General features: G+C 45.2%; 1 protein-coding gene across 1 annotated transcript in view; it reads right to left on the bottom strand.

Moving 5' to 3' along the window:
* LOC144819190 (protein mab-21-like 3) overlaps nucleotides 1-19359 on the bottom strand; it is a 112952-nt gene that overhangs the window by 43475 nt on the left and 50118 nt on the right. Inside the window, 2 exon segments of the mRNA XM_078677166.1 lie at nucleotides 15653-15803; nucleotides 19054-19276. Coding sequence (XP_078533292.1) covers nucleotides 15653-15803; nucleotides 19054-19276 — 374 coding nt within the window.

Raw genomic sequence — 19359 nt, 5'->3', positions numbered from 1 at the left:
GGGTTGTGGTGTGTGGAGCACAGTTTTAGTGCCAGGGGTGGGCGTAAAGGGGTGGATCTGTTGAGAGTCATACTTGGGGGTGTGGGAGTGGTGTGAATTGTTGATAATGTGTAATGGTTGAAGTTTCTCCTGTAGTTTAGAGGGTCCTCTTTTGTGTGAGATATCCGATGTGATGTTCATTAGATTCAGTAAGTCAGTTTTGAGTTGCTGGAGAGCCTGTGTGATGTCTCTAAGTCTGGCTTCAAGCTCAGCATAGTGGTCGGAGGGTGGAGTTTAGGTTGGGGGGTACTGAGGTGTCTGTTCTGTCTGAGTCTCTTTGTTGTGTAGGTCTATTGGAGGTGGAGGTGTGAGTGTGTTGGTTCTTTTGGGCTTGTGGTTAGGCCGTGTATGCAGGGAGGTGGTGGTGAAAACATTTTTGTCGATTTGACGCGCTATTGTCCTTCTCGAAGTGGTGGTCGAGCAAGGATTGGTATGGTGAGATTGTGTTGCCATGATACAAGCAGGTGGGGTGGTTGGTTGGTAAAGTGTGGAATGACTTAACCCAGGTTACAGACGCAGATGAGAGCAGTACCAGTGTCCAGCTCAACAGAAGAAGCCCGCAGCAAGACTCCTGAGGCTTTGCTGAGCATTCCATTCTGCCTTCAGAAAATGGTGCCAAGATTGTGTTCTTTTGGAAACACACTCTCCTAGCCCTTGGCCTTGTGCTTGAAATAGCTGACAAGCTATTCCAAACCGACAGCAAACCCTGTTGTACGGGAATAAATACGCCTCCAAAACTCAGGCTTATTCTTTATTCATCTGCTAGAACTAGCATAGCGCTTGGAGATAGCACAGTGAGACTGTAAGGGCTACACATTGTGATGCTATGATTTTTAAATGTTTTTTTCTGTTATTGAAAAGCTTAGCTGCTTCTTAGTATCTTCTGTGATGTTACCGATATTATGTGCACTAGGTCCCAGCATTTAAAAATAACTGTTTTAAAATAAATATGTTAAAACACATATTCTGCTTCTAGTGACGTCAAGTTTGTTAATTATTTATGAATTATAGCTAGGATTAACCACTGCTCCCTGTTAGTAACCCAAAACCACTGACACCACCTCACTTATGTCTTGGGTTTGGTTCTGCAGAGCTATAATAACCAGTTTTTCACATTGTAAATGTAAATGTAAATGTGCTGGACTTGTAAAGCGCACAGCTGCCCGTAAGCGTCCCGGCACTTGCTTAGGGAACCCGTCCTGGTATTCCCCTGTGAGATACCCCTGCAGGGTATCCACAAGGTGAAAGCCAGGCATCCCGCCGCGAGGGGCCGTAGTGGAGATTAAGCAAGCTATTGCCCAGAGTCGCAGAGTGTGACCCCGTGAGTTGAGTAGGCACCAGAGCAAGAATTGTCGAGTCCGTGGAATTTTTGAGCCCGAGACCCGCCGAGGCGGGGAATCGAACCCTGGTCCACGGTCGATCTCAGCTTCTGGGTCTGCGGCCTCTAACCACTGAGTCACGCTTCTCCACTAAAGATTCAGCGCTGGTGCATTGAACTAAGTTTACTCGTGTCGCTGCAAGAAAACAGTGATGCGTCCCTTTTCATTGCGCCCTCCTTGCGACACCAATGATGCGTCATATTTACAGTATGACACATCATGCCGCAAGGAGTTACAGATACGCCAGTATTTCTGATGTATCTGTAGGCGCAAAAATAACGCATTGCTGGAGTGTGTCACAAAAGTGACGCAACTCTAGCAATGGGTCATTACACATGAGCAAGTCCCATGTGAAATCTACCTGGGTCAGTCTTACGCCTGCCATGAGGCAGACGTAGGATATTGACGCATTTGCATCCTAGAATTCACGCAGTTAAATCTTATAGATTTCACTGCGTCACTTCTATGACCCTTTCTTGCGTCGGAATGCCCCCCTGCATACATTATACCTGGCGCAGGTATAATGTGGCGCAGGGGTTTACAAAGTGACGCATCTACCGAGATGCGTCACTTTGTAAATATGGTGCAACAAGGCAAATTTTTTACACCGCTGGTGCGTCACAAAAAGTGACGCACCGGTGGCGCAAAAGTGATGCACGGGCTCTTAAATAAGCCCCTCAATTTATGCAACATTGGTGCCCAATGTGGAACCTTCTGATTATCTGAACTTTTTCGTTTTTTCTGATTGCAAACTCAAAAGACTAATTTTACGCTTAAAAATAGATGTCTGAACCATCAGGTATAATTTTGGTGTTACCTCCTACTTGTCAATCAGGGAGCACCATTTGACAGAGGTTTGTTAAGCTCTCCACTGATTAAAGGTTATTCTCCATTTGGCTTCTGAGTATGAATCTCATGTTTATTAAATCTGTTTGCTAACGTGGTACAAGTAACTTCTATTGCAATAGGAGTTAGTTAAGGGCACACAAACATATCTCTTTGCTAGATGTGTTCCTAAAAGGAAGAGAGGGTGAATACACATGCTGCATACCTCTTTGAAATATTTGTGGATACATTTGCTGCATTTCTCTCACAAATACTTTTAATTATGGGTAGAGAATTCGGGTTTGATGATATATGTCCCAACACAGGGAGCTTTTAGGCATACAGACCTACACCGTTTGCAGTTAAATGAGTACCCTAGCGAGACCTACAATTACCTTTGAGACATTGAGCACACTAGACATGGGCCCATATTTATCAAGGTTTTGCATCGGCCTTGCTCCACGCAAGATGGCGCAAGGGAGACACAAAACCTAAGTGAGATTTGTCGAGCTATACAAGGCCACCTTGACTGGCCCTGCATGGCTTCCTAGATCTAGAGTTACGCAAAGCAGCTCAAATCGCTGCCTTGCGTTACTCTGTGGCAGGGAGGCGTTCCATGAGTGGAGACTGGGTGGTCCCACACATCCACCCATGTACTTTTGCACAGTCCCAGATATACCATTAGTGGTAGAGGTGGGAATTCGTCACAATGCTATGTCTCCCAGGCGTATGAATGAATGATGGGGATTTGTAGAGCAAGCAGCTGCTCCAAGGAGTGTCCCAACATTAACGGGCAGTGCCCCAAGGTACACGGCCACAAAAACACAGGCCTTACTGCCCCGCAGAGAAAAGCCACATTTCTAGTTTTTTGTTGAATACAGTCTCAAGGAAGATCAAATGCAATTCACTTAGGAGCTTGTCCCATGCTTTGGCCACCCGAAAAGAGAAAGCTTTACTACCCCTTAGAACACGCTGAAAGCGAGGATTCAACAGAAGCAAGGCAAAGGCAGAACACAGTGCTCTGGTGCAGTGAGACTTTGCTAATCTCTTCGGCAGATAGCATGGGATGGACTGAAACACTGCCCTATGAACAAGGACCAGGGCTTTAAATAGAGTCCATGTCCTGACGGACAGCCAATGGCCGGCTTTCCGGGCCGACAAAATGAAAGAATGTCTAGGTAAATGCAGGAGAAGCCTTGCTGCTGCATTTTGTACCACCTGCAGGTGATTCACCAGAGCCTCCGCAAGTCCTAGATGGATGGTGTTAGCATAGTCACGGTACGAGGTGATCAGCGCATGAATCACCACTCTCCTAGCCTCCAGAGAAGGGAGGGGGAGGAATTTCTTCAGAGTGTGAAGCATAGCGAAACATTGGCCCGCCACTGCTGAGATCTGCGGCCGCATTGAGAGGGCAATGTCCAGCTTCACCCCAAAGTTTTTAACCACTGAAGATGGAGGGGGTGTGGCCCGCAGTGCAGGGGGGGCAGAGATTTTCCCACCAGTTAGATGTATGTGATCCAAATGGGATAATATCTGTGTTCTCCGTGTTACATTTGAGTTGACTACCCGGCATCCAATCAAAAATGGCTTGGATGCATTCAGTGAAAGATATTGCAATTGAGGCACCGGAACCATTGAAGGCAAAGAGCGAGTGTGTGTTATCGGCTTATGGAATGATTTTACACCCAAACGGCTCAACCATATAGGTCAGAGGGAACATAAAGATGTTAAATAGGGTAGGGCTTAACAAAGAACTCTAGGAGATCCACCCAATCAGACAATTTCACCTTCCACACCCTGACAATAAACGCACAACCCACTCCTAAATTAAATTAACACAATTAATATATTTATCAATTAGTTAATTAAAATATTTACAATTCATAATTCATTAACAGTACATTAATTATCAATACCAAAAAATAAAAGATACAAATTCATTTATTATAATTAATTTACTTCCCACCCTATTCCCCTATAAACCCACAACCCACTACAATAAAAAAATAACACAATTAATATAATTATCAATTAATCAATTAATACAAATTAATTACCAATGAATAATTATTTAACAATAAATGAATTATAAATCCCAATAAATTAACATTAATCATTACTTAATTACAATTAACTTACTTCCCACCCAATTCCCCTATAAACCCACAACCGGCTATGGAACTAAAATGCAAAATTTAATTAAAAATAATGAATAATTTCTAAAGATTAGGATCTAATTTACTATAATTAAATTACTTCCCATCCTATTCCCTTATAAACCCACAACCCACTACAGCACTAAAACGCAAAATTTACTTAAAAAAAATTACTAACTTCTAAACATTTATTACATATATTTTAAAAAAACATACAAAACATGTGGAACACATACATATAAAATACATACTAAACTATATAACACTATCATAAACACCGATATTATTAACATCGATATTTTTGCTATCGATATTACTAACTTCGATATTATCAAAAACAATATTTCTTAACTTCAGCTCTATATTCTGGTCACTGATATTCTTGATGTCGATATTCTGTCCCTACGATATTTAAAACTCAATATTTATGGAGGTCAAAATAAAAAAAGTCGATATTATGTCTGTGGACCGGTGGTAACGGCAAATGTTTTGCAACTGCATTCTCACTTGCAAGACAATCCACCATACCATTGTGACTCGCTATTAGGAAGGGACGCCCTTAACGCTTTGCATGCTGTGCACATTTTCGCATTGTGGGGGCGATTTGCATAGTGGGAGGGATTCGGACGGCCAACGGCCATACTCCGCACATGCCCACTGTGACGTATGACGGCTGGGGGCCGTCCAAAGCATGGAAGAGGTTAACACTCCCCTTTCTAATAGTGAATCACAAACCTGTTCTGCGAGTCAGTAATAGGTTACAGACTCATCAAAATAGGGTTGGCACATGCCAAAAAGCATTTTACCTTATTACAAAAAACAGTGCACCCTAGTAGTTTGGGTGATCAGGGTAAGGATAGACACAAACTGGAATAGTATTTATGTCCTTTGTCCAGCCGGACAGGAATTTATTTGGCGATGCACACAATCAGAAAGTAATGTCAAGCGATCCCCACCAGAGATGCCGCGTCCTGCGATTCTGCAACCGGCACAACTCGAGCCGTGATCTGGATGGTCTAATTGACTCAAAAGCTGGATAATCTGAAATACACTGTATCATTGGTCCAAATCGATCCACCTCTCTCGACCTGTACTACCTCCCCGCCTAAGGATTTGTCTTACATGAAAAGCAATTGTTTATAATTCCAAGACAAACATGATTTATATATTTGTCCTGAAGATGATGCCATTTATCTTGTTTTTCGGCATCGAAACGTCGTCGACACAATAGGATCATATGTACTGAATATGCTTGTGAATACTATGTACAATGGTCATTCAAACTACAATCAAGTCTGTTCACTGATTATAAGTATACAGACCGATTTGCTCGTTCTTGCCTATACTTGTTGTTTTGTCTTGTTCACTGTGGGTCACGGGCTGTGCGCCCTTGACATTACTTTCTGATTGTGTGCATCGCCAAATAAATTCCTGTCCGGCTGGACAAAGGACATAAATACTATTCCAGTTTGTGTCTATTCTTACCCTGATCACCCAAACTACTAGGGTCCACAGTTTTTTGTAATAAGCTAAACGCCCAAGGTCCCTAGTGTACTACCTTCGGGTTCCCTTGTTTCCTAGAACTGTCCAAAAAGCATTTTACCAGCCGCAAACAGCCCGCCTGGCCTTTGGCAACCTGTAAAATGCTTTGTACATCTTGCCTCAAAGGCTCATAGGAACGAATGGGTTTGCATTTCCGAATTAGCAATTCTCTAATAGAAAATCATAAATTAGGAAATGCAAAACCAAGGGTTCCTATGGGCCTACAGCCCCCTTGAGACACATCAAATAAAGTGGTGCACAGGTAAAACGCACAAAAGCCTTAGGGGCATTTGGGCACTGCATGGCACTTTGAAAAGTGAATTTTGGGTGTATTTTTAAAATTGTGCATGGTTACCATCGACTTGGAGTCAATGAAAATAGCATTTCCTGAAAACCCATTTCACATTTCGGGAATGCTTTGTACATGTGCTTATAGGAAATCTCTATTTGCGAATTCTACCTGGGGAATCGCAAAATGCGATTTCTACTGGGTAAAATCTCATTTTGCCACCGCGTTTGGTCCTTTGGGGATGTTGGAAAACATTATTGCATTTCTTAATGGACCGAAATTGCTATTCGGTCCATTAAGAAATGAAATTTCCTTTCGTACATCGGGCCCCAAGAGTATGGTGATCCAGAGGCTGTTTCCTCAGCATTTAGTCCCTCTGCCCCTAAGTTGTAGCTATTTCAGTGCAAACACAGCCACCAGAGGCTTAACGTGTACATGGCATCTCTACTTTAGTGTTAAATGTATTCTGGTTGTTATTAGAGAGTTTGCAAAGGTTTACACAACTCATACTTCCGCAATAGGTATAAGAACTGCTGGGTCTATAAACGTTAAAAGGCGCTCCTTAAACCTGCATTTCGCAGGGAGGAACGCCTCTGACAAAGGCAAATAATGTGGTACATCTCAGAGTTTATAGACTGTGATGACGACGAGGGGCGTAGAGGTAATGCCCCGATTACTTACCAGTAATCTTCATGTTACAGTGCAGGAAGAGTGCCATGTGCTCTGCAGTGCACAGAAAATACATGTGCGTGTTAGTGAGAGAAGGTGCGTTCCCACAAGGAACGACAAAATAATGGCACCGGATCTAAAGCATCTTTAAAATGATAAGAGTTCACTTTGACAGTAGACCTCATGACCTGTAATCAAATACTCTACCATGTAGTTATCCCTGTGTAATAAAAACATTGCAATAATATAAGACAGGGGACTTTGGGAGCATGTTGGATCAGCAAGGATTGCTACAGTGGTAGCTCCCCACCCTTCCTACAGCGGCAGCACCATGGCGCGCTTGCTGCATGTGAGAACACGCAAGAGTATTTTTGAAGTGATAGCAACTGGTGATTTTGTGACTGACGCTGGAACAGTCATCTTATAATTGCCTTGTAGTACCTATCACTGAAGGAAACTACTTTGTGTGTGGATGTGCTTCTTGTCAAAGGGAAATATACTGTCACTCACAGTGAAGTTAGCCAATGACTGAAGTGGGCTGACCCAGTGCCAATGTTTATGCTGTAGTGGGCAGAAGAAAACTCTCCATGACACACCAACAGATCAATGGATGAAGAGGCCTGGACGAAAGCCCCTATCAGAATGTATGTAACATATATAGTGTTGTAATCTGCTTACACTGTTATGTATTTTGTAGTGGTACATTCCGCTCCCCCCTCTGGACCCCACCTGTTGGTGTGTTCCACTGGAGTCTGCTTTAGAATGTTGAGAGTCTGGAGAGTGGGTGGCAGAATAAAGACTACTCTTACCTTCTCATGCCTCTGAGTGTCTTCTTTTCAACACTGGCGACGAAAACTGGCAAAGGGGGCCACACTGTCACCTCCCCTTTCAGTGCTCTCTCCATTTGCTGCAGATTCCAGGTGAATTTGGTGCGATACATGAAGAAAACTGCTTATTGTCCCTGGTGTCCAGTTCTTCAGTGATATTGTACTAATTGCAAGCGGATGGTGAGGATTATGGTGAAAACGGGGGAAACTACTTCCAGTTAATCTAGAGCCATAGGAAGTGTGAGTACACCCCTGCCCGTGTTGGTCCTTAAGCCAGTGACTGCCTGTTGGAGTGGTGGTGAGGTTCTTGTATTGTCAACGGTTGATCTCCTGGGGGAGGACCATTCCGGTGTCGCTTGTGACAACGTGGGATCCTGTCATCAATTAACTGCGTGTACCTTCAAGGTCCTGTGTCCCTGGCACCTTTCGCGGTCCTTTCCCAGTAGAGTGACCGACCTACCTTGGTTTCTGGTCCAACTGTGACTTCCAATGTGAGACTGCACTTTCTGCCGAAACCCACAGCGCTTTGCAGAGCTTTGTCTCAAGTTACCTGGCTGTTTGTGCTTCAAGAACTTTGACCTCCTCCTTGCCTCAGATGGCCCATCGTTTAAGTTCTGTTCCTTTTGCACCGTTCAAGCTTGCCCCTGTGCTCCGCTCTACATTTGCTTTCTGGGCGGTTGTGCTATGGACTCTGTGGTCCTGGAATTAAGAGCGCCGAGATTGTAGGAAGAAATTGTTCCCTCACTGCGCCTCCAGTCAAGTTCCTGGGCACCAGTTGTGTGCGCCAATTCCCTAGGGGGCAGCTTGTATTTCTTCAAGTGTTCCATGGGTTTTGCTCTGCCAGTGGCGATTATTATTCTCCCTCAGCGTGCCTCTCGTCAGTTTCAAAGTGCACCGGCTGCGCGCAACAGATCCTCCAGGGGGAAGCTCTTTGTTTGAGAGTGTTCCTGTCAGCATCAGCGTGTCATTTCTCTTCAGGGCACATCTTGTCAGTTTCCCGGCGCCCCAGCCGCCTCAGCACCGTTCCTGCCTTCCAGCCATCATCTTCCTCGCATGTGCTCGTCATTCTTTTCTGGGCACACCTAGCCAGTCTCCCGGCGCCCCAACCGCCTCAGCACTATTAGTCTGTCATCTCATCAGTTACCGGCAGCAATTCAGTTCCTGGATGTCGCTGGATGTGCCGATTGGTGCAGATTGAGTCAGAAGCTACCTGATTACCTGTGGAACTATTACTTTTGAAGAAGGGGACATTGTGAGACTGTCTGTTCCTACAGTAAGACTGCCAATCATTTTACGCCTTCCTAGACCTGACTTTAGCCTCATTAGACTGTTTTTTTGTTTTTATTTCAATCTTCCCTTACTACAGCCTTCTGGATAAAATTTACTTACTCCCCGCTTCCTAGTCGTATTGTTGTATTTAATGAGCAGATTCATTGGAATTGTATTCCTCTTTACATCTCTTCTATGTTAGGGGATAAAACACAGTGTTCGAGGTGTAGTTTTAATGTTTGCAGGGTTCACTCTGCATTGCGTCAATATTTTCTAATTTATAGCTTTTAACAGTCATTGGTGCCATCTTTAGCTCTTATGTATGTCGACCCCCTGCTTCCCCTCATTTTAAAATCAGAGATCAGGTATCTTCCTGTGTTCACACTGAGTGACTCTGTATTTTACCATATTTATTAGGTACATTATAGTATTCTGTAATCAGTTTCCCCCAGGTTATTTTCCTGCATGTATTTAACTTTTCGGGGTGGGGGATGTTTTGTACTGTGGTGTTTACAAACTCAGAATTACGTGATATTGTGCTTTTGTGACTAAGTATAATTACAGTGGGTAGTGGTGAGAACTTGGTACACTAGGTACATTCTGCAGTGTCAGTAGAGTGTGTTAGTTCTATCATTCAAAGATTGTAAGTACCCTGTATTTTTTACAGTCAAGTTGTTCCCTTGTACATTTTCGGAGCGATTTTGAACTTTAAGGGTACCAGTTTTCAGTCTTATCGTGCATTGTGGACACATTTTACAGCATTGCATGTAATTTTGTAAGGTTTAGTTAGGAAAATTACCTTTTGTAAGTCTCCAGAGCTAAAGTTAGATTCTACATTTCTCGGCCTCCTGCCTCAATTGTAACTTGTAGTAAAGCAATGTGTTTCCTTTCTCATGGCGGCATCATCCATGAACCCACCCCCCTCCTGTTTAAACAAAATAGGGGATCCAAATATCCACTGGAATGACTGGATCAATTTATTTGATTCCTACCTCATTGCCATTGGGGGGGGGGAATTTTAGGCTGTACGTAAACACCATGTGTTACTCCATAACCTAGGAGTTCAGGGAAGGAAAATTTATGACACCCTTCCTGATCCAGAATTAGAGGATGATGAGATAGACTTAGATGTATTTAGGATTACCACTTTGAAACTAGAAACCCACTTTGGGGACAAAGTTAATGTGGTCCTAGAGCGGCATAAGTTTTTTTTCGCGAGTTCAGGGTAAGCATGAGCCAGTCACCAATTATATAGCCGCACTCCGGGGTCTTACTCAGTTATGCGAATTTGGAGAATTGAATGACTCCCTTATCAGGGATCAGCTGGTAAGGTGTACACACAACCCTCGAATAAAAGAGAAATTACTTGCTAAAAATCCCACTGTGGGAGCAGCAATCACCTGGCCAACAGTGTCCATTGCACCGCACGTAATTCCACTTGCATTAAGTGCAATAAAAAGGGCCATTTTGCAAGAGTGTGCAAAGAAGGGGAGATGAATCAGGTAAGGGTGGTACACAGTGAAGATGAACAGACTCCCAAGTTCGTGTTTTAAAGGGATGGCAGGGTGAGCTTCTGCTTTTTACCCCTCAAGGTTTCTCTCTAGCTGTATGCCTAGGAATATTTGCATTATACGTTTTTTCCTGTGCCTTTAGATCTTTTTCTGTTGTTACAATGGTGGATGTGGTGATGGCCGCCTGAGCCCTTGGCTCCGCCGACCCTTCCGCTTCCCTCCCGTACCGCTTCTTCTCCTGCGTGCTATCTTGTTACTGTTGTGCGGTATCGGGTTTGGGAAGCGACGCTGTTTCCAACGATGTGCTCCCCGTTGGTTTCTCTGCGGTGGAAGTGATAGGACGCCCTTCTATCCTGCTGGTGTTCGAAGAAGGGGACCGATCCTTTGTTCTCGGCTGCGCCCGGCCGGACAACAACAACGTCGGCCATTGAAGACGGGCGGCATCGGCTGGTGATTCACGGCGGCGGTCCTGGGTCTTTTGCAGTGGCGCAACAGTATTCCCTTTGGTTTCCGCGCTCTCAAGGCTTCTTCGCTGGCGCTGCAACATTTGTATCCCTCTCCCCTGATGGTTCCGTGAATCTTCTGGTTTTGGAGCGGAGGGGTGGGGGCCATTTTGGACGGAGTGATCAGCGCCGGCATTGCCGAACTGTTCTTTGCCGTGGATGCCTGCTGCAACTGACATTGTATTGCCATCATACGCGGGCTGACATGGAAGGTGCTACCCTGGTCCCCTCGCCCTGGCTGTGCTTGTCGGGGAGCCGAATTGATGACCGACGGCTGGGAGCTTGCGCCAGCGATCGAGACCGGGGGTTGCCACGCGTCAGTGAGCCCCATGTACAGGGGGCTGTAATATCGCCCTTTTTCGAGGCGCCTTTGAATATCGGCACTGTTCTTCGTACTCTGGCAGACTTGCGCGATGCCCTGTGTTATAACGCCCGTGATCTGGAGGGCCGACTGTGTGACATTTTGTCCCCACTCTCCTCGCCTGACCGAGCTGGCGCTCGCGTGCGGAGCGTTTTGCCACATCCTGGGCTCGACTGTTGCGAGCCGCCTCTTCAGAAGTGCGATGAGAGTCTAAGGTTGAGGGAGCCAAACGACATCGCGACTCTGCCGGTCACAACATTGGTGGTTGGCTCGCGCCCCGCGCTTTTACGGATGCTGGGGGATCGCCGTTGGAAGCCATGTCTGATGCCTCCTTTGAGATCTAATGGCGAGACTGACGCTCTTCTTTTGGACATGTTGCCTGCGCCTGGGTTTACTCGCTTGGTTGGACTGCTGCTGTGTGCTGGCCCGTGCTGTGCCTTGATGGATAGCATTGTCTGGAGTCGGATGGATATAGGTGGATGGTGCCTCGTCTTGCTGTGGTCATTCTGGCTGCCCCCCTGGTTCCGTGGGGCTACTTCGCTACTGTACTTCATTGGCACACTGTATCGCAAGGGACAAGGTTGACTCTGTTTTTCCCCTTTTTATTTACCGATGATGGATAGACAAGGGAGCTGGACGTTGGCTATGTTTGATTAGGGGTCGGGGGTGGGGTGGCCGATAGTACTCCTGATGATCGTTCTGGGTGCATGTGAATGGCCCTCCTCCGGTAATACATGTTTTTCTTTTCCTTTCTTCTCTTTTCTTCCTTCTTCATTTCGGGTACTCTTTTGGGGCGACAGGCACACTGCGAGGGGGGGGTAGGCCGTAGCCTCTGCATGCGTGTAGGGTGGGGGGCTGTTATTTTGTCCTTTTTGGTTTCTATGGGCCTTTATTTCTCTTTATTTTATATTCTTTTCCTTTCCCCTTTTCTTGGGTCACTGGTGTTAGTTTTCGGTGGGTGGGTAGCAACTGGCACACAACGTGTTCTGCGATTGTCTATCCTTATTTGCTGTTTTAGTGCCGCCATTTTGATGATGTCTCCATGCTTGCTGGATTTCTTGCTGTGCGTTGCCCACTTCCATTTTGTTTGATAGGTTCGGTCTTTGATCCTTTCTAGTCTCTTCCAGCTTAATATTCTTCATTTATAGCATTAAAAAAGAAAAACCTTTAACAATGACTCTTCTCCTGCTCCCCAGTAGTACGTATTTTTCCAATGTGACTCGAATCGACTATATTTTGTTTTAAGTACTACTGCGATGTCGTATTGTTTGCGGATGTGCTCCACAATGTTTTTGAGGCCGGCCGGATGGTTGTAGGCCCGTATTTGTTGCATGATATTGCGCAATAAAGGTTTTTTTTAAAAAAAAAAAAAAAAAAAAAAAATACAATGGTGGATGTGTACCTGGGTACTTTGCCCTGCGACATGACAAATGTGTCATTCTTGTAAATGCTAGTACAATCCACATGCCTTTCTTTTCTACAGGTCCATGTCTAGAGAGCCATTACATTGTTGCAGTCTGTGCAAGTGTACCTTTACCATCGACATTATAATATGTTTATTCTTAACTGATCTTATTTCCCATCGGCCGTTCTTTTCCTACAGGTCCTAGGCATTCTCCCGCTTCCACCCGCTCCTCCTGTTTGCTGGTGTACATCAAGGGTTATCCTTGACTGCACCCTTGTTAAATTTTGCCTCTGTTTTGCATTGTTATTACCACACCTTCTCTTATATTTTCCACTCTCCCTGTGCTAGATCTCATTCCCTTCTCCCTCCTCCTCTTGTTACCTATCCTTAGCGAAGGGAGAAGTGTTGTAATCTGCTTACACTGTTATGTATTTTATAGTGGCACATTCCGCTACCCCCTCTGGACCCCACCTGTTGGTGTGTTCCACGAGTCTGCTTTAGAATGTTGAGATCCTCCAGGCAGTCTGGAGAGTGGGTGGCAGAATAAAGACTACTCTTAACTTCTCATGCCTCTGAGAGTCTTCTTTTCAACATATAGATTTACTAAAATGAAAAAATCTTGTAACACCATACCGAAAGAGTGAGGCAACAAGTGTGCACCATTGTGAAAGGGAAGCAGGGGACCCCGCAGCACGTGCAGCTGAGGGGCCTATCTTTTTTCATGGAGTGAGAATCTGGATAGTAGGTGACAGAAACATTATACTCATCCTTTCAAGACTGCTTTCCCTAAGATAAAGTGTATTTATCTGCGTGAACTTTAACACAGTCAACATTATTTATATTTGTGCCTCAGAACCATCCCCCCATGGCTGCCCACAATATGCTAGGAACTGCTACCATCAAGCCAGGGCCAGCATTATGACAACATGGCACCATAGAGCCATGGGTGGTCACAATATGTCAAGAATTACCTGCCTGGACCACAGATATGCCATGGGTGGGCACCACCTTGACAGCCATGATAAGACAAAAATGTCTTCCATTCTTTCAGGACCAGCATTGTGCCAGAGAGAGAGAGAGAGAGAGAGAAAGAGATGGTTATTCCATGGATGGAGACGGTATGCCAGGAATTACCACTATTATGTAAAGTCCTCCAATAATGCCAGAGGTTGAAACCATCATAACATGGATGCCTGCAGTACCAATAATTAATCAGGGGGCAAACATTGCTGTGAAAAGGCACAATTATATACGTTCCCAGATTTCACCAGTGTTTAAAATCCTGCCATGGATAACATATGGTTTGCCAAGAGATACTACTCTTATGCAAGGGCCAGCATTTTATCATGTATAGTCAATTGGTAGATGTCCCGGATTGACACATGACACCAAGAACTACAACCACTGGACCAGGGCCAGCATGTTATGAGGGGGAGACATTATGCCATGGATGCTCACATGTGGCCAGGAAGTATCCCATAATGCAAGATCTGGCTTTTTATCAGGTGTGGGCAAGCTGTGTCATTCCATAGGGGAATGCCTATGGCTTGCCCTAGTTACAATTAAGGTTCTTGGGTAGTTGGTGCAGCGTGATAGGAGGGTCTAGGGAATTCTATTGTTTTAGTCATTTTTTAGTTTTAGCAACATCTGGGGGAAGTGGATTCACCTCATTCAGTAAGGAGCAGGGAAAGGAAGCTTAACAGCAGAAGTGGGAACTTCAGTCCAGATATGCATGGGATTGATCACCTTCTAAAATAGAAATTTGGATCATAATCCTCCGATCACCCGCCACAAATCTATATCCTCCCTTGGTCACAGGATGGCCCAATTATGAGATTTTCAGCCAATGATAAATCAGGTTTTTGAAAAGTGGATGTGAACCTAAGGGGACTTAAGGGATGCTTTATAGCCATCGGAGAGAACTAGCGACTGAAGGAGGAAAATCTCATTACTGATTGACGGGAACAATTAGCTGCAGATGTGACTACATTGACACCCACTGTAGATATAGAACCAGACTCTTGTGTACCAGTTTGTAACAAAAAAAATGGAAACCAGAGCAAAATCATAAATCTGAGGTTCAAAACTGTAGACGATCAAGAAAAATATTGGAAGTCCCATGCCGAAAACAGATCTTGGGAGGAAAACAACCTGGCTAAGGTTCATACTCTGGAAATCTCTTGGAACAATCAGTGCATGCAAAGACCATATACAGCCACAATCAGGAGTTGTGTTACTCTTCAACAGAAATGAGTCAATTAGTGTTTTTCTAATAGTAACTGAATGTAGCTGTGGAGCTGGCAGCACATTATCAAACTGAGATTGTTGCAGTGGCATGACAGGTCACTGAGATGGTCAGTTAATGACGAATATATGAAATGAAATGAAATGAAATGATGATGATGAAATGATTACGCACTTATATAGCGCACGACTACCCGTAGGCATCTCGGCGCTTGTATGAATACCGCTGAGGAACCCTTCCTGGCCTTTCCCTGTGAGGAGCCCACTCCGGGGCACCCCCAAGGTGAAGTCAGGCATCCTCAGCGTTGTGGGGGCCGTTGTGGAGATTAAGCAAGCTATTGCGCAGAGGTGCAGAGTGGGACCCATGATTAGACTACGCACCGAGGCGAGAATTATCAGGTCCGAGGAAATTGAGCCCGAGATCCGCCGAGGCGGGAATTGAACCCTGGTCCCGGCCAGACCTCTGCATCAGGGTCTGCCGCTCTAACCATTGAGCCACACTTCTCTACTATATATAATACATAATATAATATATGGCAAGTGGGGCGTGGGTGAGAGAGGTACCATGATCATGGCTGATGCTCCCGACTGATAAAGATTTACACAAAGGAGATAAGTTTACTGCAGACTCACCTTCAGGTGATAGGACACCAGCACCTTCCCATACTTGGTCTTCCAATGATCCTCTCGGACCTTCTTCAGGATACGAAGACTGTCACGCCGGCGTCCTCCATCTTCATCAATTTTTTCAAGCAGCAATCGCTCAATTCGAGAGAAAGAATATCTGACCGATGCAAGCAAAGCACATCAAGTTATTGAAACACAAACAGAGCAGTTCCTGGACAGATTACCTATATTATACAATGAGAGGGTGCAGACCTTATATTATATCCTGAGAGGTTCAGGTCTAGTTTAATTTTTCCAAATCATCAACATTTTTATATCTCACACACAACTCTTGCCCATCCAGCAACCCATTTTGAAAGCAGAGCCGCCCCTGAGCCCACTGCGACATGGTGAAGACCCCCGTAAAACTCCTTCCACTCAGCCAATCCTCACTGTTGGCTTCCATATCTTTTTTCTACCCCTCCCCATCCAATGTTCCATCTCTGTCCTACCACCCCTTAATGAATCCCTGTCCTTCTTCTGCTTCTTATTCCAATCACAGCTCTTGTCTGCCTCCCTTGTATTTGCTCCTTCTGCACTTGCTCTGCCCCATGTTTCACCAATTTTGTGGTTCAAACTGCTTTTGAAAGATTTGTGGCCCCAAGGTAAACGCAACGAGCACTCGGCCGCTTGGATCCTAATGTCCTGTTGGTCACTCTGGGATCCATCAGGGTTTTCCTCAAATAAACTGTTGTTTTTAATACATCCACACAGTCACTCTATACCACTCTTGCAGGCTGCCGGGATCTGTGTGCCACCACACTTACGTCGCTAACACCCAGCTAGCATCACCTCTATCTAGAGAGACGGGAATGGATATCAGAGCATATACAAGCTATAGAATATGTTCTAGTCTTGGACACGTTACAACTATCCCTCACTCCTCCAAAACTGAGTTGGTGTTGGTTGGTTCTGTGCATGCTCTACTGACACTGAGTTATTCATGTGTCCTTAAATTTCAAACCCTGGATGTGAACACAGGTGAACACATTCATGAAACCCTCAAGGTAGAACATTCACTTGGGTCAGCTACAAAGGCCCCACAATGATGCTGCCAGGGCCATCTCATAGTCAGTACGTTTCAGCACGTCTACAAGCCCTGCACCGGCTCATGATGACATCTAGCATTGATTTTAGTGCATGTACAAGGCCCTTTGTTGTTGGAGCCTGCACAATCTTTAACTTGGATGTCTTGGTAGACACCTAGGTGGGACCTTCGGCCAGCACACTTAGATAGGGTTGGTAAACTATTCCCCTTTTAAAAGAAACATTTTAGAGAAATTGTCTTTATATTCATTGGTGCCAAGTGATACAATTAATATATCTTACCAGACAGCCTTTGGCAATGCAGAGGAGAGCTGAAATGCCAGTACCTCAATATCTTCAGCTAAGGTTATTGGTTTTCTTTGGTTGTTTGGGTTTCTTCGGGTCTGTCATAGTTACCCTTCTCTTGCGTCTAACTACCTACTGCCTCTCTCTCTTTCTCTCTCTCTCTCTCTGTCCACTTGTCCCTTCTGTCTGCTAGAGTTTGTAAACATTATACTTTGTTTATGTGAACACCATTGTCCCTGAACACTCATTGTATGAACCAGGCTTGCCTATTTGCTAAGTGAGAGTCATAAAGGATATCGGCGCCCCCATCACTCTCAAAAGTAACCAACAGTCACTGATTGGGAGAGAGAGGGGCAGAATATGTGAAACACTCCTACATACGTGGTCAGCTCAGGGGCAGATTAGACGCTGGGGTTAGTAGCCCATTGTCCATTAGCCTCCATACCCCTAACACCCATAAATGTAGGTTTTAAGGTAGACCCCTGACACAGAACCTCAGATCTGGGGAACCTGTTACAAAAGACAAACAACAGACCCGTGACTGCTACTTCAGGACCTACACAAAATAAAGGTGCTATAACCTGCACCAGGTACAACCATCGTGCAACTGCACAACTACAAGTCATCCTGGACCAGAGACCAGCTCCAAATGAAAGGGGAACCACTCTGCAAGCCAAAGGCAGCTCCAGACCTCCCTTGGACTAGAGGTACTAGTCCCCTGCAGCCCACAGGCAACTCGAACTCCCGGAACCAAAGAATCATGGGCCAGTGGGCCTGCAGAGGGACTGGTAAAAAGTCCAGTGCATGTGGGAAATGTAGTCCTAACCTCCAGCAAGTTTGAGGTGGCTACAATTTCCCCCTGAACTTCAGGATATCGAAATAATTGACAGCTGTGTTTGCTAGTACCAAGGCTTGTTAGTGGCCAGTCCAGCTACCGCCTACTTTGCTTGACGCTGTGCCTCGAGGGAACTTGACAGCATCCTCAACCTGTCGCCCCAGTGGCCCCTGTTGTTGAGATTTTGCATCCCGTTCCTCACCAGCACCATCAAAGAGGAAATCCAGCCCCCACTGCCCTCCCGTTCCGCACAACAGACAGCCCCAACAACACTGCACATGGGCCGTACGATCCTGGTAACAAATCTATGGACTGTCCAGGTCCGGTCCTAAGATCAGCCTCACCTTAACCTTTTAAGGGGTCCCATGAACTTGACCAGCAAGTGGCCATTTACCACTAGTCCATTTCTCTATTGACCGCAATGTCAAAGCTTTGCAAGAGTAAAGTGCACTGATTTATTTTTCGTTTAAAAATCCATAGCTTCCGTTATACTCATCCAATTACATTTATTTTTGAGTCTAAAATGATATTAAAATATGCTTTCTTTTTATAAATTGGTGTCGGATTTCTTTCGAGTTGTGTCAATGACGTATCATCCATGTTGGTACTCTGACATGCTTAGCACATGAGCTAGGGATTTATTATTGTGAATGCAAAGAACCTATTGGGGGTATCATGAAGGTATTACATAGAAAAGGCCCTGCAGCCTCACTGACTAATACCCCACTTTTCTACAGAGGTGCACACTTTACACAAAGCTTCCTCCAGGATAAGAAGGCTGAGGTGGTTTGGCCTGGAACACCTAGTTCAGTAGAAGGTGTTTGAGAGAGAAAACCGGGGTCAGGCGGACAACAGGTATACCTGATGTCCTACCAGACGTGCCCAAACCCCATTGTTAACCTGATATTCCCAATATTAAGCAAACCTACACGTTTGATTGAGGAATGTTGCTTTTCCATCTAACTGCATGTGTGTCTTATGCATTAAGCACCAACAAAGCCATCAGGCTGGTAAGTTGTTAATGTGAGGGGGCGAGTGGAGTGAGGTGGACACTAGAGACCTATCTTTCTATGCAGTGGGGGGACCCTGCATCCTCTTCCTCCTCATGGAAATAGAACAATGGAGAAACACAGTCACGTCACAGGCCCCCATAAAGGCAAGAACCAGTTTCAAGTTATTCTTTGCCCAGTCCATCTCTTACCTCCAGAACAGTTTGTGCTTGGCCACCAGGTCCACGCCAGTCTCCTGGATCTCCTGGATCTTCTCTGCAGATGGCCAGGACTGTCCACAACGCGGCCATCTGATGCTCCACTGACTGAACGGATTCTTGATGACCGGCACCAGGTCCACGCTGATCTCCTTCCTGTGGTAGGTCACCGTGAGTGTGAGTGCGGGTGTCTCCTGCTGCAGTGGCCGGACTGTCACTGAACCTACACAGCAGAAACATACGACGGGGGCATTAAGATACAATTGTTCAAAGATTTCAGATGCCATTAAGGGTCTACAA

Source organism: Lissotriton helveticus, chromosome 2_1 (assembly GCF_964261635.1).
Source record: "Lissotriton helveticus chromosome 2_1, aLisHel1.1, whole genome shotgun sequence".
Lineage (NCBI taxonomy): Eukaryota > Metazoa > Chordata > Amphibia > Caudata > Salamandridae > Lissotriton > Lissotriton helveticus.
Note: the sequence above shows the minus strand (reverse complement) of the source record. Positions and strands in the feature narration are given on the sequence as shown.